Source organism: Culex pipiens, chromosome 1 (assembly GCF_016801865.2).
Source record: "Culex pipiens pallens isolate TS chromosome 1, TS_CPP_V2, whole genome shotgun sequence".
Lineage (NCBI taxonomy): Eukaryota > Metazoa > Arthropoda > Insecta > Diptera > Culicidae > Culex > Culex pipiens.
This window is the reverse complement of record NC_068937.1, coordinates 95118366-95143160: the sequence shown is the minus strand read 5'-3', so window position 1 is coordinate 95143160 and position 24795 is coordinate 95118366. Positions and strand designations below refer to the sequence as shown.

General features: G+C 31.5%; 1 protein-coding gene across 1 annotated transcript in view; it reads left to right on the top strand.

The window, feature by feature from the left end:
• LOC120424033 (5'-3' exoribonuclease 2 homolog) overlaps positions 1-24795 on the top strand; it is a 62384-nt gene that overhangs the window by 13425 nt on the left and 24164 nt on the right. Inside the window, exon 3 of the mRNA XM_039588056.2 lies at positions 790-1284. Within this exon, the coding sequence (XP_039443990.1) occupies positions 790-1284 (495 nt within the window). The remainder of the gene's footprint in view (positions 1-789; positions 1285-24795) is intronic.

Here is a 24795-nt window from a genome sequence, read left to right as displayed (position 1 = left end):
GTGACATCAGGGTTTCTAATGTTGTTGCTGTTGTCTCCAGTGTGATAATATCACTCCGAAGTGGCTGTCGTGATGCAATCGTTCTCCAACCGTAGGCCCAGACACGACATGAAAATGGAAACGAACAAAAACAAAACAAAACAAAAAGATGCATTAGTATGTGAAAATAAGAGAAACAAAGGATCATGAAACCAAATAAAATGGTGGATAGTAAACAGTAGCCGAATTAGAAAATCAGTAATACATAATAAAGAAATAGAAGATAGATAGTGGCTGAAAGTGGAAAGAAGAGAAACCCCGTATTGCGATGTATCAGGTACATCCACAACAGTTAACTCAACATGCTGTGAATCAAAACAATACCGTCTACAATCTTCCCTTCCCACATTGCGCATCCCTTTCTTTTGGCCGTCTCGACTCTGACCCTCGCTGGTCAAAGGTTTACGAGTTCGTTTCCACAGGCCACCAGCAAGGTCACGTGTTGTCATCATGATGACGAAACCAAGCCAACGTGGAGGTAAGAAAATGGGTAACTTGCAAGGAACCAGAGCAGCTGTTTTGACCAAGGTCAGCTAACAGCACTACGGGTGTAGTTCCGCTCCTTCCAGGATGTTCCTCACCGGGTGTCAACCAAAAAGGTATCATTTCACCCTTGGCCTGCAAAAAAAAAAAAAAAAAAATCTTCTTTTTACAACTTGTTGCATAAACTACTTTTCAAAAACGCGTATGGCAACTTTAAACAAATACTAACAAAAAATCAATTCTCCTCTTAATTTTCTAATTCCCCAGGATTACGCAACGAGAACGGCCTTGCCCGGCTGTACCTGTGCTCAGGCTCCGAAGCGTACCGCACGGCCCGCGCCCTCTACGCCAACGAGGTGGACTACGAGCGCGAGGTGCCGGTGCTGGCCGGATGCATGCGCGGTCTCATCATTCCGACCCAGGAAAACATCCAACAGGATGGCGTTCTCCCTTCGCCTATTCCGGGCCTCCATCCGGTGTGCGAGAACAAGGTGCTCACGCTCAAGTTTCTGGATCCGCAGTACGACGACGATTTTATCTTCCCGGCCCGCAAGCTGGACGGTGCGAAGGATCAGCCACGGGTGCTCGGCGCTAACGAAGGCCCCGTGGTTGGGTTCGGTCCGCGGACGGATCGTGGCCGGTTAGGACAGTCCGGCCATCGCATGATGAACCATTACACGGGAGGAAGAGGTAGAGGAGGCGGTGGAGGTGGTGGTGGAGGAGGAGGAGGAGGAGGAGGAGGTTACAACAATTACTCGAGGGGTGAGTTCATCTTTTTTGCCTTATTATTTCTCGACGAGTCGGCGTTGATTTTATCTGTCAAGTGGGAAAATGTGCTGCTAGGCAAAGTCAGCTCAGTCAACCCAGTTGGGCCGGCACAGCAGGGACATGCTCTCAAGTGCCTATTCCGAAAAACTGAACCGAACACGGGCAAGGTTGGTGGTTCCGGTCGAGCACGGAATCGGGTGGATCAGAGGAGTCGCGAGATGGAAGAAAAAGAGATGACAGGGTGACGGCTTGGATGGGTAGTTTTATACATTTATAAAATGTTAAGAATTTGAAGTTGATAGGGAACCATTCGTTAACCACCTGAATACTTTTTTGGACATTCCAAGTAGTAACATATTTAGGAAAATATTAAATTTTGTTATTTCAATACAAAAACGCCAAGTAAAACAGGCTAAACATTCAAAAGCCCTTATTATCCGAACGTTTTGTCAAATTTATTATTGGCCGTTATTTTCAATCACTTAATGGCATTTTGGGTGATATATTTGAGCTCAACAATAAAAAACATATTTTTTTGGGCCAAAATAGGCTAATGAAAAAATATCGTTGTTCGATTTCCTAGTGATTTTTTTTCTTCAAGAAAGCAAAAATTAATATTAAGGTTTTCACTGGACGTCGGCCACTAAAAAACTTCTATGTGACTTAAATCATTTTTTTTTAAAATAATAATGTTGAAAAAAAAAAAAGTTTTTTGATGGTTTTTGACAATTTCTATAAGAAAGACTTGATTTTTCAGTCTCGTTAATATTTTTACCGGAAAGCTCGTCCAATTTCCCATAAGATTGTCTTTGGCCACATTTCAATTGGAAGTATGGGCTTACAGATATAAGCTGATTGCATTGCTCATAACTGAAAACAGAATATTTTTTTCAGTGTGGTTCAATGGATGGTAGTAACCTGTATAGTAAATCAATTTTTAAAGCCGCTGTAACTTCACAAGGATTGGACTTAGGGCTGTGGTCAATATGGAGACTTTTATGTAAAATTGTCTGGAGAATTGATTCCCGTATTAGGTTTTTGAAAATTTTGACGTTTAGAGCACTAAAAAAAAAAACAATTTCAGTAAATGATTTTTGTTGTGGTTTGGTTGAGCGTTTTTTGTATTATTTTAGGTGAGTTGCTCCATCCTGCATTTTTCGTGAGTCTTATTGCAACATCTTAGGCTATTTTAACAAAAAATTTGAACGTCTTTTAAGCTTAAAAATCAAAAAAAAACTGATAAAAGTTGCGTGTTTGTTCGGTCAAGGCCCGTTCTTACACTGAAAATTGCGAAATTGCGAATTGCGAATTTAACAAAAACTTCAATTTCGGATGGTTTAAAATTCGGTTGGTTGATCATTACATCTTTTATGAGTAATATTCCTAAAATAGTGTGTAAAAATGTAAAATCTACAGAAACTAATGAAAATTTTACCAGTTTTCGATTTAAAATTACACATTTTTTGACACAAAATCTGGCACCATTCCCAGATTTAATATTTTCGTCACGTTTCTTTTTCTGTGTTTTTAAGACATTGCTAAACGGAGTGCTGGTTAGCTTAAATTTTGAGAAAAATTAGTGTTTTTAGTCCGGGACCGAGGTGTAGGGGTAAGCTTGATTGCCTCTCACCCAGTCGGCCCGGGTTCGATCCAAGACGGTCCCGGTGGCATTTTTCGAGACGCATCGAAATGTTGGCCCGGGTCTAACCTTGAGGTTAAGTCGTAAGCTCAGTCCAGGTGCAGGAGTCGTCTCCCTGGGTCTTGTCTCGGTGGAGTCGCTTGTAGGCAGTTGAACTCAACAATCAAGCCTTCGGACACTTAGTTTCGAGTAGGAATCTCGCAATCGAGAACATTTTTTTTTTTATAATTTTAAGTGTTTCTCAAGCAGGTTATATATTAGACAGTTTGGCAGTTTGCCTGCATATGTTTGCAGAAACGTCAGCCTGCATTAATTTTGAGTTGTTTGCGATTTTGGCAAACTGTCAAACACGAAAAAGTGCGAGTTTGTTTGTTTGTTTGTCTGTCATAGTCTAATACCTCCTTCAGTGTCATTAAAATAGCTTTCATTCTACGTTTCACGATACCTCGCAAACTATAGCTTTGATTTCCATTGGTGAAACTTTTTTGAAGTTTTCAACATAATTTCGAAATTTTAAATTTTTTAAGTTTTACTTTTAGTGACAAAAAGTCAAATAAAAAAATCCGGGATTTTTTCCGTGTGCCTATTTTTTCTGTAAAGTTCTTATGAACATTACCGAAGACACCAAATCGATCGGAAATCAGAGGATTTCATGAAAAAAAATACCCTGAAATACTCGGAATTCGGAGTGACAAACCGGGAAAATATTATAAGTTTAGTTCAAATTCGACAAAATTCTCTAAAATGAATTCATTATTTATATATATATATTGATTATTCTTTCGGCAATTTTTTTTTGTTTTTTAATGAATATTTCTGAAAAAAAATTGACTTGGTGTAATAGACGTAAGATGCTTGGCATTGGATTTTTTTTTTCTCAGGTGATTATCCAATGATTTTTTCATCCCAAGCGAATTTGTTTTTTTTTTATTACGAAATTAATGTTTCATTAAATGCTAAATTTGCGTATCAACAGTTAGAATCACATCTGTATTTTTGTTTGTGTTTATTACTTAAAAGATGGATTTGTTTTAGTAATAAAAAATGAAAAATTACAAAAAATGCGTAATTCCGTTTTTATGCGATGAAAAAAGTTTTTATTTCTAGAATTTTTCCCATTGATACATACAATTTTGCCGGAGATACAGATTTAATAAAAAATATCATCTGTGCAATTCTCTACCAACCCGGAATTTTTTTTATTAGTATTTTTTTTTTAATTTAAAAAGAAGCCATTTTGCCATTTTGCCATTTTGGTTCACTCATACAAGTCTCCATACAATTTTGGCAGCTGTCCATACAAAAATGGTACGTAAATTTTCGAAAGTCTGTAACTTTTGAATGAATTTTCTGATCATTGTCCATCTTTGGCAAAGTTGTAGGTAATTAATTACTCTTAGCTTTAAGAAAAATGTAATTACAAAAGCCGACTCGGTCCTAACCAGGTCCCAGTACCGAAAAGGACCTAATAAAAATAATTTTATGAAAAAAAAAACAAGTTGTAGGTATTGATGAGGACTGTTCAGAATTTTTTTTCAATTAAATTTTTTTTCACAAAAACACAATTTCCTGAAATCCGTTTTTTAGATTTTCGAGATTTTTTGATATGTTTTAGTGGACCAAAACCCCAGGGTTGTTACGGACGGCGCGGATCGCGCGGATGGCGCGGATGGCGCGTATCGCGCGGATCTGGCGCGGATTTGCTGGCTAATTTTGCTCAGGCGCGGATTTCGCGCGGATAGCAATTTTGATAAACAAAATAATTGAGAACGATAGAATTTCTTTCAAATTACAAAGGAAAATATTATTAGGAATTAAATAAATTCAATCTTTTTCGTTGAGTGCAAAAACATCAATTTCTAAGAAGTTGTTAATGAAGAAAATTTTCTTCTAAAAATTATTGATTGTTTTTTTTTTATACGAAACTTTGAAATAATCTTCAAGGAGCGATTTTTTTAATGTATTGAGAGTTGTTATATTAATTTAACATAACATTACAACTCATTATTTTTAAAACATCTACTTAACAATTCAAATAAATACCAATTTTATTAAAATCAAATTAACAAAATTAAAAAAAATACAGAATTTTAAAAAATTGAAGCTATGAAACTTTTAAGATTTTTTATGTTTTTTCAATATAAAAATTTAAATTTTTAAATTGTTGGTTTATTGAAAAAAATAAAAATTCTGTTGCCACTCTGAATCAGGTAGAATTGATTCTACTCCCAATTAACACAACATGACGAAATCCACTTAGAAATCTGCTAAAATCTCCGTCTAAAAGCGAAATGTAATGTTAAAATTAAAAAATAAGAAATCTGGAATTCAACAATTTGAAATAAAAAAGAAACATTCATAATTTGAAATTATCAAAACTTACAGACTCAAAAATCCTGAAAAAGTACGTATTATTAAATTGAAAAATTACGAAAGCATTGCAATTGATTTTTTTGTTAATTTTTATTTTTTTTAAGAAAGTTTTTAAGTTATCAAATTATTAAATTATTAAATTAATGAATTATTAAATTAATGAATTATTAAATTATTAAATAATTTAATTTTTAAATAAATAAATAATTTAATTTTTAAATAAATAAATAATTAAATTATTAAATAATTAAATAATTAAATTATTGAATTATTAAATTATTAAATTATTAAAATATTAAATAATTAAATAATTAAATTATTAAAATATTCAATAATTAAATAATTAAATAATTAAAAAAATAAATAATTAAATTATTAAATTATTAAATTATTAAATTATTAAATTATTAAATTATTAAATTTTTAAATTATTAAATTATTAAATTATTAAATTATTAAATTATTAAATTATTAAATTATGAAATTATGAAATTATGAAATTATGAAATTATGAAATTATGAAATTATGAAATTATGAAATTATGAAATTATGAAATTATTAAATTATTAAATTATTAAATTATTAAATTATTAAATTATTAAATTATTAAATTATTAAATTATTAAATTATTAAATTATTAAATTATTAAATTATTAAATTATTAAATTATTAAATTATTAAATTATTGAATTATTAAATTATTAAATTATTAAATTATTAAATTATTAAATTATTAAATTATTAAATTATTAAATTATTAAATTATTAAATTATTAAATTATTAAATTATTAAATTATGAAATTATGAAATTATGAAATTATGAAATTATGAAATTATGAAATTATTAAATTATTAAATTATTAAATTATTAAATTATTAAATTATTAAATTATTAAATTATTAAATTATTAAATTATTAAATTATTAAATTATTAAATTATTGAATTATTAAATTATTAAATTATTAAATTATTAAATTATTAAATTATTAAATTATTAAATTATTAAATTATTAAATTATTAAATTATTAAATTATTAAATTATTAAATTATTAAATTATTAAATTATTAAATTATTAAATTATTAAATTATTAAATTATTAAATTATTAAATTATTAAATTATTAAATTATTAAATTATTAAATTATTAAATTATTAAATTATTAAATTATTAAATTATTAAATTATTAAATTATTAAATTATTAAATTATTAAATTATTAAATTATTAAATTATTAAATTATTAAATTATTAAATTATTAAATTATTAAATTATTAAATTATTAAATTATTAAATTATTAAATTATTAAATTATTAAATTATTAAATTATTAAATTATTAAATTATTAAATTATTAAATTATTAAATTATTAAATTATTAAATTATTAAATTATTAAATTATTAAATTATTAAATTATTAAATTATTAAATTATTAAATTATTAAATTATTAAATTATTAAATTATTAAATTATTAAATTATTAAATTATTAAATTATTAAATTATTAAATTATTAAATTATTAAATTATTAAATTATTAAATTATTAAATTATTAAATTATTAAATTATTAAATTATTAAATTATTAAATTATTAAATTATTAAATTATTAAATTATTAAATTATTAAATTATTAAATTATTAAATTATTAAATTATTAAATTATTAAATTATTAAATTATTAAATTATTAAATTATTAAATTATTAAATTATTAAATTATTAAATTATTAAATTATTAAATTATTAAATTATTAAATTATTAAATTATTAAATTATTAAATTATTGAATTATTAAATTATTAAATTATTAAATTATTAAATTATTAAATTATTAAATTATTAAATTATTAAATTATTAAATTATTAAATTATTAAATTATTAAATTATTAAATTATTAAATTATTAAATTATTAAATTATTAAATTATTAAATTATTAAATTATTAAATTATTAAATTATTAAATTATTAAATTATTAAATTATTAAATTATTAAATTATTAAATTATTAAATTATTAAATTATTAAATTATTAAATTATTAAATTATTAAATTATTAAATTATTAAATTATTAAATTATTAAATTATTAAATTATTGAATTATTAAACAAATGCCGTTTTTTTAGTTCGGTTCATTTTCGGAGTCATATTTTTGATTAGAAAAATTTAGAGAAGAAAATAATAGAAATCTCGTGTTTCGATTTTCCAGAGTAAAGTTTTGGCGAGAAAGTTGTAAATCCCTAGATTTTATAAATTGGTGATTTATTTTATGGTTTTAATTTTTTCAAATTTTCGAATCTAGATTTTTTTCCTGAATTTGTTTTTAAAGCAACGATATTAAATGTGTTGCAAAAAATGCTAATATTGTTTCAGAAATGGCAAAAATGGTTCCATTTCCACTGATTCCACTGATCAACGGTACTGATCCAAATGCCTTCTGTATTATTCTTTTTTCGTTTAAAATTTCATGCATTATGTTACTCTCTTCTTTGTTTGTCGCGATTTTTTTTTATATGGCGCGGATTTCGCGCGGATTGGGTTTTGGGGTCGGCGCGGATCTGGCGCGGATTTTTTCTCGACCTTTTCGTAACAACCCTGAAACCCGCAACTTTTGAGCCGTAGAGAACTATGGTCAAAAATGAGCTATGCATTTTTGAAAAAAAAAAGAAAAATAAATTTTTGAAAAAAGAGAAAAATGAATGCCGATGCCTCGGCATTCATTTCAAAAGGGCGTAATATTGAATGTTTGACCTTTTTCAAATGTTAGTCTTGATTAAAAAATAAAATAAATACTGTTTTCGAAAATATTGGAAAATTTCACGAATGTTTCATTTTTTAACATTGAAAATCGGATCATTAGTTGCTGCATTAGAAAAAGGAGCTTTGTTTCCCGGGCAAAAAAAATCATGCCATTTCAATTACAAATACTGTTAAAATAACAAAAAGTGTTATGGAATATTCTTGCTAAATCCATTTTTGCATAAGAGTTTAATAACAGTTTATGTTATCATAACAAAATTTGTTATTGGTCTGATATTGATTGACAGCCAAAACAACTTTGGAATAAAATTTTTTGTTATGGAAGAATACCTCAAACTGTTATTGGGATGATCGGATTAGTGGTTAAAATAACAAAAAATAATAACAAAGATTTGTTCGAAAAATAACTAAAAATGTTATTAGGGGACCATCCATAAACCACGTGGACACTTGAGGGGGGGGGGGGTATGGCGATTGTCCACGCTCCATACAAAAAAGTTTTTTTTTGTATGGACATTTGTTCACGAAGGGGGGGGGGGGTTCGAGATTCCCAAAAAAGTGTCCACGTGGTTTATGGATGGTCCCTAGTCTGTTATTACAATAACAATCCAATAACAAAAAAATCATAACGGCGAATAACAAAACTTGTTATAAATAACATAAAATGTTATTGGCCTAGTATTTCCAAATATCAAAAAATGTTATTCCCAGCGGCCGTGGCTGACTGGTTACGGTGTTTGCTTTGTAAGCGAATGGTTCTGGGTTCGATTCCCATCTGCTCCCAACGAGAAAGTTAAGAACACAGAAATTTGAAATGATGAATATGAACGAAAAACCAAAGTCGCTCGAGGCGGGGTTCGATCCCCCGTCCTTTGGATTGGTAAGCAAAAATGCTAACCACTAGGCCATGACGACTTGGTGAGCATAGACTGGAATTAGGAATACTGTTACAACCAACCCGCAACGCCTTTCGAGGTGTATCCTAGGGTTCTACCTCTCCAACTAACATTGAGTCCAAAACCTCCCTACAAACATCTATACCACTAAGGTGACGTAGGGGTCCTTGCGCACTTTAGATAGGTGTTTACTAACGATCCTTCCCAATCCCTGAGGATAGCTTGGACCCGGCCAGGACCCCCTTATGCCCTGGGTTGTATTACACACTCATCAAAAGATGAAGACATGGTATCTCCCGTGTTGGATTATTGTTCCGGATGAGGGTCTAACACATCCACACCAAACAGTGGGATAAGCGTTGTGTAGCCTTCCGGTGGTGGGGCGTCCTCCAAATGCTAATGCTAATGCTAATATCAAAAAATGTTATTCCCACGTTATTGCCGTCTGCTCGGGTTGGGTGAGACTTAGCAAACTTCAATGCCTGTTTCTTTTTCTTAAAGTCGCTGTAACTCAGCAACCCGAGATCCAATCTTCATATCTCTTAGACAGTTTTATAGCAAATTTTCGTTACTTAAAAAAACATATTTTTTTTCAGAAATGGTCACTCATTCTATTTTTAAAAATCGTAAAACTGCAAATAGTTCGCTGAAATCAAACTTTCGGTGGCTATATCTTGAAAACGGGGCATATTATTATGGCCGTTGGGGAGCTGATCTCATCATTAATTTCCGTTAGAACTGTAAATGGATGTCGGTAGATTTTTCATCACTGAAATGCAGTAGAGTTTGGTTTGGGTGCAGAGTTCTATAATGTCACTGAAACGATGGCATGATATTTGAAGAAGCTGTCCATCGTTTTTTCAAACTTTTGCAATTTTTCAGCTTTAAGTCGCCACCCTGTGCTTCGTCGAGTTAGAAGGGAGTCGCTAGCTTTTGCGTGTCACACTCACGATGGTCGTGACAATTTGCGTTTTGACGGCAAAATTTTTGGCTTTGCGTCGTCGTCGTCGTCGTCGTTAGCCATTGAATCGGGAAGGGAGGAAATGAGTGAGTGAGGGTTGAATCTCAAGCACTAGAGCACGTTTCACGGTGTGCGAGCTATGGTTAATTATGTGATCCGTGAGGTTTTGTGCCAAAGAAGATGAGTACGTTGAGTTGAGAAGGTTTTTCGGGCGTGCGTTTGCAAATTGCGATGGGGTTGTTGTGGCCGCCGCCATTGGGTTTGGTTTTGGTTTTGGGGGATTTGTTGCGGTGCGGTGAGCTTTTCTCTGTGCGAAACAAAGCAGGGAAATAATGAGGCAAAGTTGTGGAAATTTTGATGAGGAGCAGAATGCACTTTTCGTTAATTTTGGGAGTACTTGTCATCGTTGCCAAATTTTGCATTTTTGTTCAAATTTGGTAAATAAATTAAAAACATAGTTTAAAAAAGTCGTTTCCCCTTCAGTCCAAACAATGCCCACATTGAGTTCAATCGCTTCGACACCTTTTACAATTATCCACCAATCGTTTAGTGATAGAGAGGAGGTAACATATCGCCAATAGGCTTAAGCGTCATTAATCCGGAGCAGAGGAAAGCGGAGAGACAGAGAGATAGAGCAGACCCAAGTGGGCATTAAACCGGCTCAAATGCAACACCACATTGAAGTCATTGTTTGGAAATGCAGGCGATTTTAAAGCCCCGCGCGCGGTTTCAAGTGGCTTTTGGAAGGCTTGTCAAAAAGAAGGAGGAGGGGGAAATGCCTACCTACATGTAGATAATAATTATGGAGCACCAGTTGGTGTTCAGTTAAAAATTGAGAAAGAGAGAAAATCGGTTTCATTTTTGGACTGTATTTTGGTTCGATTACCAGCTGTCAATATGGGGAATGATTTTAACAAGATGGTTTTTTACGATGTGGAGAAAATTAAATGTAAATATCCATCCTTGAGGCAAAAAAATCGTTCAAAGTGTTTTTTTTTTCAAATAGAAATTTACTAATCTAGAGGAACGTCACATATTTCCATCGGGCACGAAATGTTGGCATATTTGGCAGCTTATGTTAGACTTTGGCGTTCAATTACAGCAGAAACAATATCTCAATATCTCAATAGGAAGTGAGCAAGCATGTTTCTGTCAAAATTAGCAAAAAAAAGTTGTTAAAATAATTAAAATTGGCAAGCTTGTAGAAATAGGACCGAGTCCTTAATCTGCAAAACATACGAGAGTTTCCTCTTTTTCATACAAATATTTCTAAAAGAAAATTTCTAAACTAATAAAACACTCTCATTCCATTTTTGGAAATAAATTTTCTGGAATGCTGTATGATTGAGTTACTTTCTTCGATCAGTAATAAAATGAAGATATTAGAAAATTGTATATTTATTTTGCTTTTTAACATTGAAAATCGGATCAATAGTTTCCAAAATATCATTGATTTAAAATTGTGGTCCGAATGGGTATTACTTAGAACCCGAGCAGACGGAAATAACTTGAGAATATTTTTTTTTATATTTGAAAATACTAGGCCAACAACATTTTATGTTATTTATAACAAGATTTGTTATCCGTCGTAATGAATTTTTTGTTATTGGATTGTTATTGCAAGAACAGACTAATAACAATCTTAGTTGTTCTTCGAACAAATCTTTGTATTTTTTTTTTTGTTATTTTAACAACTAATCCGATCATCCCAATAACAGTTGGAGGTATTCTTCCATAGCAAACAATGTTATTCCAAAGTTGTTTTGGCTTGCAACCAATATCAGAACAATAATAAATTTTGTTATGATAACATAAACTGTTATTAATCTTTTATAGGGTGGCCACTCAAGTCGGGAAATCGGAAATGTCGGGAAAAGGTCGGGAATTCGCCAAAATCCGCCAAAAATCGGGAACAAGTCGGGAATTTATGATTTTTTGTCGAAAAGTCGGGAATTCTTAGCATACTTGTTTGAAAATTATTTTTCAACTCTTGAGTAATTATGTAATATTTTGTATAATTTTCAAACTAAATTCACTCAATTCTGCTTTAGTAACTTACTTTAAATTAAAGGTTCTTTTCACTATTTCAATATATTTGAGTATGGAAAAGCTGGTAAATATAGGATGTCTCTGACACAGATTTTCATAATATTTTTATGAATCAAATTATCTCTATTAATTTTTGTATATCAAACAAAAGGGAGCAGTTCTCTAGGATTTCGGTAATTCATTTTTTTTTGTATTTTTTAATCCGACTGAAACTTTTTTGGTGCCTTCGGTATGCCCAAAGAAGCCATTTTGCATCATTAGTTTGTCCATATAATTTTCCATACAAATTTGGCAGATGTCCATACCAAAATGATGTATGAAAATTCAAAAATCTGTATCTTTTGAAGAAATTTTTTGATCGATTTGGTGTCTTCGGCAAAGTTGTAGGTATGGATACGGACTACACTGGAAAAAAATGATACACGGTAAAAAAAAATTTGGTGATTTTTTATTTAACTTTTTATCACTAAAACTCAAATTGCAAAAAAACACTATTTTTATTTTTTTTTTATTTTTTGATATGTTTTAGAGGACATAAAATGCCAACTTTTCAGAAATTTCCAGGTTGTGCAAAAAATCATTTAGCGAGTTATGAATTTTTGAATCAATACTGATTTTTTCAAAAAATCGAAATATTGGTCGCAAAAAAATTTCAACTTCATTTTTGATGTAAAATGAAATTTGCAATCAAAAATTACTTTACTGAAATTTTGATAAAGTGCACCGTTTTCAAGTTAAATCCATACGCAGTTTTTCATTTTTTTAAATTAGTGCACATGTTTGCTCACTTTTGAAAAAAATATTTTTGAGAAGCTGAGAAAATTCTCTATATTTTGCTTCTTCGGACTTTGTTGATACGACCTTTAGTTGCTGGATATAGCAATGCAAAGGTTTAAAAACAGGAAAATTGGTGTTTTCTAAGTCTCACCCAAACAGCCCACCATTTTTCAATGTCGATATCTCAGCAACTAATGATCCGATTTTCAATGTTAAAATATGAAACATTCGTAAAATTTTTCGATCTTTTCGAAAAAAATACTTTTGAAATTTTTAAAACAAGACAAACATTTTAAAAGGGCGTAATATTGGATGTAATAACAGAAAGTGTTATGGAATCTTCTTGAAAAATCAATTTTTGCATAAAACAGGGTGACCAATCAAATCCCATTTTCAAATTCCCGACTTTTTCCCGACTTTTCCAGAAAGCTCAAAAAATAGGCATTTCTTATCTAAATTAAAAAAAAACTCTATAAGAAAAGTCAATATCAACCACCGAAAAAAAATTCTTTGCAATATCTCAGCAACTAAAGTCCGAAGAAGCAAAATATAGAGAATTTTCTCAGCTTTTCAAAAATATTTTTTTTTAAAGTGGGCAAACATGTGCACTAGTTTTAAAAAATGAAAAACTGCGACTATTTTCAAAAAAGTCACCTAAATAGGGATTTATCTTGAAAACGGTGCACTTTACCAAAATTTCAGTAAAGTACTTTTTGATTGCAAATTTCATTTTACATCAAAAAATGAAGTTGAAAATTTTTTGCGACCAAAATTTCGATTTTTTTTAAAAATCAGTATTGATTCAAAAATTCATAACTCGATCAAAGATTTTTTGCACAACCTGGAAATTTCTGAAAAGTTGGCATTTTATGTCCTCTAAAACATATAAAAAAAAAAAATAAAAATAGTGTTTTTTTGCAAATCAAGTTTTAGTGATAAAAAGTTAAATAAAAAAATCAAAAAATCAAACATCCGTTATACCCTATTGCCCAAATGTGTGCACTTTTTGTCCGCTAAAAAAATAAAAAAAATAAAGTGGTATAGTTTGTCAAAATCGAGTTTTTGTGATAAATGTTAATTAATTTTTTTTTCTCTTCCTGTAGCTTTTTTCCGAATAGAGCAATTCTCTACCAAGACCGGAAATGGGTTTTATTTGTATTTTTTGATTTGGCTCAAATATTGTGGGGGCCTTCCCTATGACCAAAGAAGCTATATTGTGTCATTGGTTCACCCATACAAGTCTCCATACAATTTTGGCACCTGTCCATACAAACGTAATTGTTCGAAACTTTTGAAGGAAAGTTCTGATCAATTTGGTGTCTTGGGCAAAGTTGTAGGTATTGTTGAGAAATACTCAGATAATATAGGTACACGGAAAAAAATACCGATTTTTAATTAACTTTTTTTTATAAAAACTCAATATCCCAAACTGCAACTTTTGATCCATAGAGAAGTATGGTCAACAAATTTACCGCTGAGTTATGCATTTAAAAAAAAAATACCAATTTTGTTTATGTGAAATTGAATTTGAAATCAAAAAGAACTTAACATATTGGGCCTTTCAAGACAAAGCTACCGAATGTTTGATTTCGGCGAAATATTTACAGTTTTTCGATTTTTTTCAAAAAAGTGGCCATGAGTGACCACCTCTAAAAAAATGTTTTTGAAAGGTTCAGAAAATTTGCTTTAAAATTGATTAAAATGGAGACATTTAAGATTGGACCTCTGGTTGCTGAGATACAGTGGCTGAAAGAAAAAGAACCAGGGAAATTGAAGTTTTTTAAGTCTCACCCAAACATTTTTAATTTTTTTAATCAAGACTAACATTTTAAAAGTGCGTAGCATCCAATGTTTTGACCTTTTGAAATGCTAGTATTGATTCAAAAAATTTAAAAATATTGTTTTCGAAATGATCGGAAAATTTCACAAATGTTTCATTCAAAAAAATACAAAAAATAAAAATCGGTCGAAATTGGCCGATTTTGTAGAGAATTGCTCAATAATTCTAATCAAAACGTACAACATTGCCGAAGACGCTGAATCGATCAGGAAATCCCTTCTCAAGATAAAGATTTTCGATTAATTGCATAGCACTTTTCTATGAACAGCCCCTTAAATTTGTATGGAAAACCCAATAATGCAAAATGGCTTATTTGAACCTAGGGAATCGATGAATTTTCTCAGCTTTTCAAAAATATTTTTTTTTTAAAGTGGGCAAACATGTGCACTAGTTTTAAAAAATGAAAAACTGCGACTATTTTCAAAAAAGTCACCTAAATAGGGATTTATCTTGAAAACGGTGCACTTTACCAAAATTTCAGTAAAGTACTTTTTGATTGCAAATTTCATTTTACATCAAAAAATGAAGTTGAAAATTTTTTGCGACCAAAATTTCGATTTTTTTAAAAAATCAGTATTGATTCAAAAATTCATAACTCGATCAAAGATTTTTTGCACAACCTGGAAATTTCTGAAAAGTTGGCATTTTATGTCCTCTAAAACATATCAAAAAAAAATAAAAATAGTGTTTTTTTGCAAATCAAGTTTTAGTGATAAAAAGTTAAATAAAAAAATCAAAAAATCAAACATCCGTTATACCCTATTGCCCAAATGTGTGCACTTTTTGTCCGCTAAAAAAATAAAAAAAATAAAGTGGTATAGTTTGTCAAAATCGAGTTTTTGTGATAAATGTTAATTAATTTTTTTTTCTCTTCCTGTAGCTTTTTTCCGAACAGAGCAATTCTCTACCAAGACCGGAAATGGGTTTTATATGTATTTTTTGATTTGGCTCAAATATTGTGGGGGCCTTCCCTATGACCAAAGAAGCTATATTGTGTCATTGGTTCACCCATACAAGTCTCCATACAATTTTGGCACCTGTCCATACAAACGTAATTGTTCGAAACTTTTGAAGGAAAGTTCTGATCAATTTGGTGTCTTGGGCAAAGTTGTAGGTATTGTTGAGAAATACTCAGATAATATAGGTACACGGAAAAAAATACCGATTTTTAATTAACTTTTTTTTATAAAAACTCAATATCCCAAACTGCAACTTTTGATCCATAGAGAAGTATGGTCAACAAATTTACCGCTGAGTTATGCATTTAAAAAAAAAATACCAATTTTGTTTATGTGAAATTGAATTTGAAATCAAAAAGAACTTAACATATTGGGCCTTTCAAGACAAAGCTACCGAATGTTTGATTTCGGCGAAATATTTACAGTTTTTCGATTTTTTTCAAAAAAGTGGCCATGAGTGACCACCTCTAAAAAATTGTTTTTGAAAGGTTCAGAAAATTTGCTTTAAAATTGATTAAAATGGAGACATTTAAGATTGGACCTCTGGTTGCTGAGATACAGTGGCTGAAAGAAAAAGAACCAGGGAAATTGAAGTTTTTTAAGTCTCACCCAAACATTTTTAATTTTTTTAATCAAGACTAACATTTTAAAAGTGCGTAGCATCCAATGTTTTGACCTTTTGAAATGCTAGTATTGATTCAAAAAATTTAAAAATATTGTTTTCGAAATGATCGGAAAATTTCACAAATGTTTCATTCAAAAAAATACAAAAAATAAAAATCGGTCGAAATTGGCCGATTTTGTAGAGAATTGCTCAATAATTCTAATCAAAACGTACAACATTGCCGAAGACGCTGAATCGATCAGGAAATCCCTTCTCAAGATAAAGATTTTCGATTAATTGCATAGCACTTTTCTATGAACAGCCCCTTAAATTTGTATGGAAAACCCAATAATGCAAAATGGCTTATTTGAACCTAGGGAATCGATGGACAAAGTTTCATCCAAATAAAAAAAATACAGAAATTAAATACAGTTTTTTTTTTTGCGAAACCGTAGAGAACTGCTCATATGCTTTTTCGTCCTCTAAAAAAAATATTTTGGGAACTCAACTATTAAATATACAAATTTAAATTAATAATAATTTAAAAAAGTTGGATTCCTTTTTTCCGTGTAGACCCAAACATTTTGATTTATGTTCAAACAGCGTCAAAAAACAAGGTTGTTAATCGATAAAATAATCGTCGATAGTATTATCGCCTGACGATAACGATAATGGTTATCGTTATGTCGGGACGATAACGATAATCTATCGTTATCGTTATCGTTATTTCAAGAATTCTATCGGCGATAACACTAGCGTGCACAGGGTGGGGCAACATGGGTAAAATGCCCCGCCATCCTCAGAAATTTGTTCTAAATTTGGTCAGGGGGTGTCCACAAATGACGTATTTTCAAAACGTCCATATTATTGCTCCACCTTCCTCAAAGAGCTGGGCAGCGTGCGATAACTAATTTTTAAAATCATTCTAATTCATCCATATCATGTTAAATTTTCAATGCTTCAAAGCATAAATATGTACTCAAAATTGTTCACGAAATACCGTATTTTTTTCGAAAATACTCAAATTTTAAAAATATGCAAATGGGTATTAAACGAAGCGAAATTTTGTTTGCTTTTTCACTTTGTTAGAGCTTTTTTTTTGAAAATATTAAAATCTTCACAAATTTTACTGTTTTTTTTCTGAAAATAATCATTTTTTTTTAAATATGCAATATGAGTAATTCTCGCTGAAAGTGGACCACTATTTACACAAGGTGCTCAAAAATCAAAAGCAATGTACTTTTCCAATAGCCCCCACCAAGTTATGAATGAAACCATGTTTGGTTGGTTGAATTTGTCCTCACCTCGGCGCCACGAAGCTAAAACATTTTTTAAAATTGGTAATTTTTAGACTTAGGCGCGTCTACAAAATTGCTAATAACTTTGCAAAACTTCAACGAACCCTTAATGTTTAGGGGTGTTTTGGAAAGGAAATGAGCAGAGCTTTCGAATGCACTTGTCAGAAAAATACCGTTCCATACTTTTTTTAGCCACAAAACACCAATGTATTTTTGAAAGTCATTTTTGAAGGCCGGCGCCCCGCTTTATCGAAAAACTGACAAATCCATTCGAAAGCTGAGACGATTTCACATAAAGGACCAATAAATCTAAGGTGTATGTTCCTCCTATCTTTTTTAATCTTATTTTGATTCTGCGAGCGCAGCGCTCCGTTCGCATTTCGGGCACCCAAAATGTTGCAATTTGCTTGCCTCATTTTAAGGTTTTGTCAAAAAATATAGGTGCTCACTTTTTAAATGATAGTTTATTGCCCAAGGATCAAAATGCACTTTCGATAATTGACCAATATTTATGTTTTTGGGTTCTTCCAGGCAAATTAATATCGAAAAATGTTTTTTTTTACTTTTTTTTTGTGAATTATTCACTTACAATTGGGTGGACTTTTTTTCAGTAGAACTAATGAATGTAGCATGTAGGAAATTTCACCACAAACATTTTTCTCTAAAAGAAAACGTAAATTCGATACTCCAGTGCCAAGATATTTTAGTTTTAGTGAGAAAAAAAATGTGCCAATTTTACTTATTTCTAAGAATTAACAAGAAAAAAAAAAGAATTAACAAGCACGGCCTATTATTTACACGCGGCATATGTTTTGGAGGCCAGAGTATGGTTTCTTATAGTTATTTTGGTCACTGAATTCGGATCTGGAATCAAATTTCAGATAAACAGTGAACAGTGATGTTTTAGTCACGCTCAAATATTATTTGCGTGTATTCCCCATAGCCACTTAAGGATCGGCAGTCGAAGCCGCTAATCAACGCGCCACGAGGCCTCTCAAAACAATCAGAAGTTGAAAAAAACATTCTCCATTAAAAAATCCGTGAGTGAAATATCAATTAAAGGTGAGCGAAATATAAAATATGACCGAATTCACTAGCGATTAAAATTAAAGCACATTACCGCAAATAACTTTTGGGCGTGGCTACAAATTTAACTGTTTATCTGAAATTTGATTCCAGATCTGAATTCAGCGACCAAAATAACTATAAGAAACCATACTCTGGCCTCCAAAACATAAAAAAGCAAAGCAATCCACTTCAACGACCCCCGGGTCTTTTGTGGTCTCTGTTGCAAGTTTCTGCTCATTTCTAGGCGTCCGAAGGTTATGTGTGGTGAGTCACTCAAAACCTCTTTTACGCTAATGGACCGACGTTTTACTTCCCCATCCGATAGAAGGCGTGATCAGGCAAACCTCGTCTCGAAAAATGCCACCGGGTCCGTCTGGGATTGAACCCAGGCCATACTGGGGTTCAGAGGCTACCACGCTAACCACTGTGCCACCGGACCCGGCAAACGTATGCCGCATGTAAATAAAAGAAATAAGTAAAATTGGCACATTTTTTTTCTCACTAAAACTAAAATATCTTGGCACTGGAGTATCAAATTTACGTTTTCTTTTAGAGAAAAATGTTCGTGGTGAAATTTCCTACATGCTACATTCATTAGTTCTACTGAAAAAAAGTCCACCCAATTGTAAGTGAATAATTCACAAAAAAAAGTAAAAAAAAACATTTTTCGATATTAATTTGCCTGGAAGAACCCAAAAACATAAATATTGGTCAATTATCGAAAGTGCATTTTGATCCTTGGGCAATAAACTATCATTTAAAAAGTGAGCACCTATATTTTTTGACAAAACCTTAAAATGAGGCAAGCAAATTGCAACATTTTGGGTGCCCGAAATGAGAACGGAGCGCTGCGCTCGCGAATCAAAATAAGATTAAAAAAGATAGGAGGAACATACACCTTAGATTTATTGGTCCTTTATGTGAAATCGTCTCAGCTTTCGAATGGATTTGTCAGTTTTTCGATAAAGCGGGGCGCCGGCCTTCAAAAATGACTTTCAAAAATACATTGGTGTTTTGTGGCTAAAAAAAGTATGGAACGGTATTTTTCTGACAAGTGCATTCGAAAGCTCTGCTCATTTCCTTTCCAAAACACCCCTAAACATTAAGGGTTCGTTGAAGTTTTGCAAAGTTATTAGCAATTTTGTAGACGCGCCTAAGTCTAAAAATTACCAATTTTAAAAAATGTTTTAGCTTCGTGGCGCCGAGGTGAGGACAAATTCAACCAACCAAACATGGTTTCATTCATAACTTGGTGGGGGCTATTGGAAAAGTACATTGCTTTTGATTTTTGAGCACCTTGTGTAAATAGTGGTCCACTTTCAGCGAGAATTACTCATATGGGTATTAAACAAATTGAAATTTGGTTTGATTTTTTACAATAATAGAGTTTTTTTTTGGAAAATATAAAAATTTTCACAAAATACCGTTTTTTTAAAGTACTCAAAATTTTATAATTTGCAATATGGGTATCAAACGATACAAAATTGTGTATGCTATTTCACTTGATTCAAGATTTTTTTTTGTAAAATATAAAAAAAATCACAAAATACCGTTTTTTTCGAAAATACTCAAATTTCCATAATTTGCAATATTGGTATCAAACGAATTTAAATTTCGTATGCTTTTTCAATTTATTAGAGTTTTTTTTGAAAATACAAAAAAAATCACAAATTACCGTATCTTTTTGAAAATACTCAAATACATTGCGAATTTTAAAAATCCATATGAAGCTTAATATATTTTTTTTTTTTTTTTTTTTTAAGCAGGCCAAGGATTGATACCTAAGAGCATGCAATGGCACTGACTTTGTTGCGTGCTCTTCGGTTGACGTCCACGTAAGGAACATCCTGGAAGGAGCGTAACTAACTACATCCGTAGTTCTGTTAGATCATCCGAATTATCTTGATCAGAACAGTATAGCTCTGGTTCCTTGCGAGTGTCCTATTTTCTTACCTCCACGTTGGCTTGGTTTTCATGATGACCTAGCTGGTGGCCTGTGGAAACGGATCGTAAACCTTTGACCACCGCGGGTCAGAGTCGAGACGGCTAAAAGAAAGGGGCGCGACAATGTGGGAAAGGGAAGTAATTTGTGATTGTAGACGGTATTGTTTCGATTCGCAGTATGTTGAGTCAACTGCTGTGGATGTACCTGAAACATCGCACAACGGGGTTTCTCTTCTCTTCATTCTCAGCTACCACCTATCTCCTATTTTTATTTTGCTCTACTGATTCTCAATTCTTCACTGATTTTTCTGTTTAATATCCATCATTTGATTTTTATTTTACTAACTTTTGATTCTCTTATCTCTCAAAGCTTTTCCACTCTTTTTTACCAATTGATACTGCTGTAACAAGCTTTGCTTTTTCCTTTAAAATATACTTTTCCTTAATGTACTAGTGATATCAAGTCTATTTATCATTTGCCTAATCTTTTTTTGATTTTATTGCGAATTTATTTATTTGAATAATTCTTTATCTGTCCTATAAATTATCATTACTATAATCTAAGCTTGTTTTGTATCTCTATTTATTAACTATTGTCTAATTTTACATCTAATACATCTAGCTTCTCATTTTTATTCTTTAAAATACGCTCATCATTCTCTTACTATTGATTCTTGATTTTTATAAAATAAATTCTCTGTTACTGTCTATTATCTTCACCCTTTTTTCAAACAAGTGAGGTTTGAGCCCTTACTCAATTTATGGAATGGTTAAAGGATTAATACAAATATTACTATTGTATTTTTGGTAAACTTTTAAAACATGCTTAGGACCAAAAATTGTAACAAAACACCGCGACAAAAGAAATAGCAACATATAAACACGACTCAACACTATGAAAGATTTCAGCAGAAAACAATACACAGTAAAATAACAACTAGTTTTTGAATTCAAACTAAAAATAAAACAGTTTTTGCTTTAATGAAAGTTGATAGGCACACTATAAATGGTTAGGCGCTTATACTTACATCAAACCCTACGTAATGTACCACCCCCGGCCGAGTTAAAATGCGTAACCGGAAAAGAAGGTGTGCATGCCTGGCACGAACACTCAAAGCGTGTTCTAGCGTGCTGCTCGTACTGACTCAGAGCAAGGGTGAGATGTAGGTGTAAGGGCAGTGCGTGTTCGTCGGGAACCTGGTGCATAAGATCGGTCAAGGCCCGTTCTTACACTGAAAATTGCGAATTGCGAATGAAGCTTAATATTTTTTTAAGTCTTGAAACACATTTATTAAATCTCATTCGACTTTTAAATATTTTAATGATATTGATTTCACTGGGAAATATATAAATATATATATGTTTTTAAAAAACTGCTTTCAAAAGAATAAAATAAGAAAAAAAATCCATTGACACACCTCAATTACATGCCAGATACATTTGTCACTAACTTTTGCCTAGAACGTTCAATGTTTTGTTCGCTCAAAACCCACAATTATCGTTTCAAAACCGAACACATAAAAGCTAATTGGTGCGTTGATCCCGGGATCACAACAAATGGATCCCATTCAGGCACATCGCTCCCTCCAAATCCGAACGTAATTCAATCCAAATCCCGAAAGGTCAAACGTGTTTTGTTTGTGTGTTGTTTACCCCAAAACACAGGCACCAAAACAAAACAAAACAAAAAAAAATCTTTGGGAGGATGATTCCCGGGAACACCTCTATCTCTCTCGTTTGGCTTCTTCTGAAAATGCCGCGGTTCGGTGAAATTGGCTTTTTCTTCGGAAAAGGAAGAGAATTGTGTGCCACACCAGGAAATGATCCAGTCTATTTTGCCAATGAATCGGAACGGATCCCATCAAAGCAAGCTGCTGCTCTACAAAGGGAGAAATTTTGAGTTAAATCACCTAGCAGTTAAATAACTTATGACTATAGAGAAGAAAATAGCAAATGCAATACTTTTCACTCGAAGAAAGTTCAAAAAAGAAAAAAAATAAATAAGATGTGATCCTTCAGATATGCACAGGTACTCTGACATGGGAAAAAGGGCCCTAATTGAACCTATCATTATCTGCTACTGCTGCTGATGGCATCAGACAATCGTTTGTCGGAGGCGATGACAATGTTTGTCAGAGCGGATCAAAATAATGGAATCTCACTTTCTTTACCGGGGCTTGTGTTTGGTGTTTGCGTGAAAAAAAACGGTGCGTAGGTGAAAATCCGAGAGCAAAACAATCGCATTATCTTTCCATTATTGTCGTTGTTTGTGAATGAAACCGTCGTTTTGTAAGTACTTTCTAATAATAATCCCTGTTTGTTGGATTCGAATTTATATACATTCGGTAACCCTTTACTGGAAAATCGGAAACCATCAGAAATTTTTGAAAATCTCGAGAGATACCCCTTGCCTCATTTTTTTAGGTAAAACAAGCCTTACCCGGCAAACTTCGTTCTGCCTTTTTTTTCGTTTGTTGAAGTTTTAAGCTTTTTGCTTATTCAGCCTCCTGTGATCAAAATTTGATTTTACGTAACTTTTTCCATACAATTTGCCGATGCTCCGGAATCGGTTCCAGACTGGCCAAAGTGTCAATTAGTTAGCGTATAAACCTTCCCCGGGGGGTATACGAACCCAACGCAACAAAGAGCACCTCGATCCGACGTTCCGTGTTCAATTGATTCGCGTTCGAACTAAACCGTCGAATTTTTTTATATTATAGATAAGTAACTGTACGAATTTTGAGCTAAGGTTTAAGGGTTAAATTTGTATGGAAAAATTCGCCAAAATGTATGGGGAAAAGCAAAAATGTCCTAATTCCACCAAAAGGTGGCGTTAAATGTGTCGGATCGTTGTCAAGTGTGATATTCGTATGTAAAATTTAATGATAAACAACTTTGTCGAAGACCCAAAAACGATCCGAGTTAACCCTGACGAGTTATAAGTGATTTAGAGAAGACGTTTTTATTTCACTAACTTTGATGAGCAATTCTCTACGAAATCGGTCTTTTTTCTTCAATTTTATTTCTTGTATTTTTAAATCCGACTGAAACTTTTTTGGTGCCTGCGGTATGCCCAAAGAAGCCATTTTGCATCATTAGTTTGTCCATATAACTTTCCTTACAAATTTGGCAGCTGTCCAAACAAAAATGATATGTGAAAATTCAAAAATCTGTATCCTTTGAAGGAGTTTTTTCATCGATTTGGTGTCTTGGGCAAAGTTGTAGGTATGGGTACGGACTACACTGGAAAAAAATGATACACGGTAAACAATTTTTTGGTGATTTTTTATTTAACTAAAACTTGATTTGCAAAAAAACACTATTTTTGATTTTTTTCATTTATTGATATGTTTTAGAGGACATCAAATGCCAACTTTTCAGAAATTTCCAGGTTGTGCAAAAAATCTTTGACCGAGTTATAAATTTTTTAATCAATACTATTTTTTCAAAAAATCGAAATATTCGTCGCAAAAATTTTTCAACTTCATTTTTCGATGTAAAATCAAATTTGCAATCAAAAAGTACTTTAGTAAAATTTTGATAAAGTGCACCGTTTTCAAGTTAAAGCCATTTTTAGGTAATTTTTTGAAAACAGTCGCAGTTTTTAATTTTTTTAAATTAGTGCACATGTTTGCCCACTTTCGAAATATTTTTGAAAAGCTGAGAAAATTCTCTATATTTTGCCTTTTGAACATTGTTGATACGACCCTTAGTTGCTGAGATATTGCCATGCAAAGATTTAAAAACAGGAAAATTGATGTTTTCTAAATCTCACCCAAAAAACCCACCAATTTCTAATGTCGATATCTCAGCAACTAATGGTCAGATTTTCAATGTTAAAATATGAATCAAGAATAACATTTCAAAAGGGCCTTACATTCAATATTACGCCCTTTTAAAATGTTAGTCTTGATTTAAAAATTTTGAAAATATTTTTTTCGAAGAGATCGGAAAATTTCACGAATGTTTCATATTTTAACATTGAAAATCTGACCATTAGTTGCTGAGATATTGACATTAGAAATTGGTGGGTTTTTTGGGTGAGACTTAGAAAACATCAATTTTCCTGTTTTTAAATCTTTGCATGGCAATATCTCAGCAACTAAGGGTCGTATCGACAAAGTTCAAAAAAGCAAAATATAGAGAATTTTCTCAGCTTTTTAAATTTTTTTTTTTTTTCAAAAGTGGGCAAACATGTGCACTAATTTAAAATAAAAACTGCGACTATTTTCAAAAAAGTTACCTGAAAATGTCTTTAACTTGAAAACGGTGCACTTTATCAAAATTTTACTGAAGTACTTTTTGATTGCAAATTTGATTTTACATCGA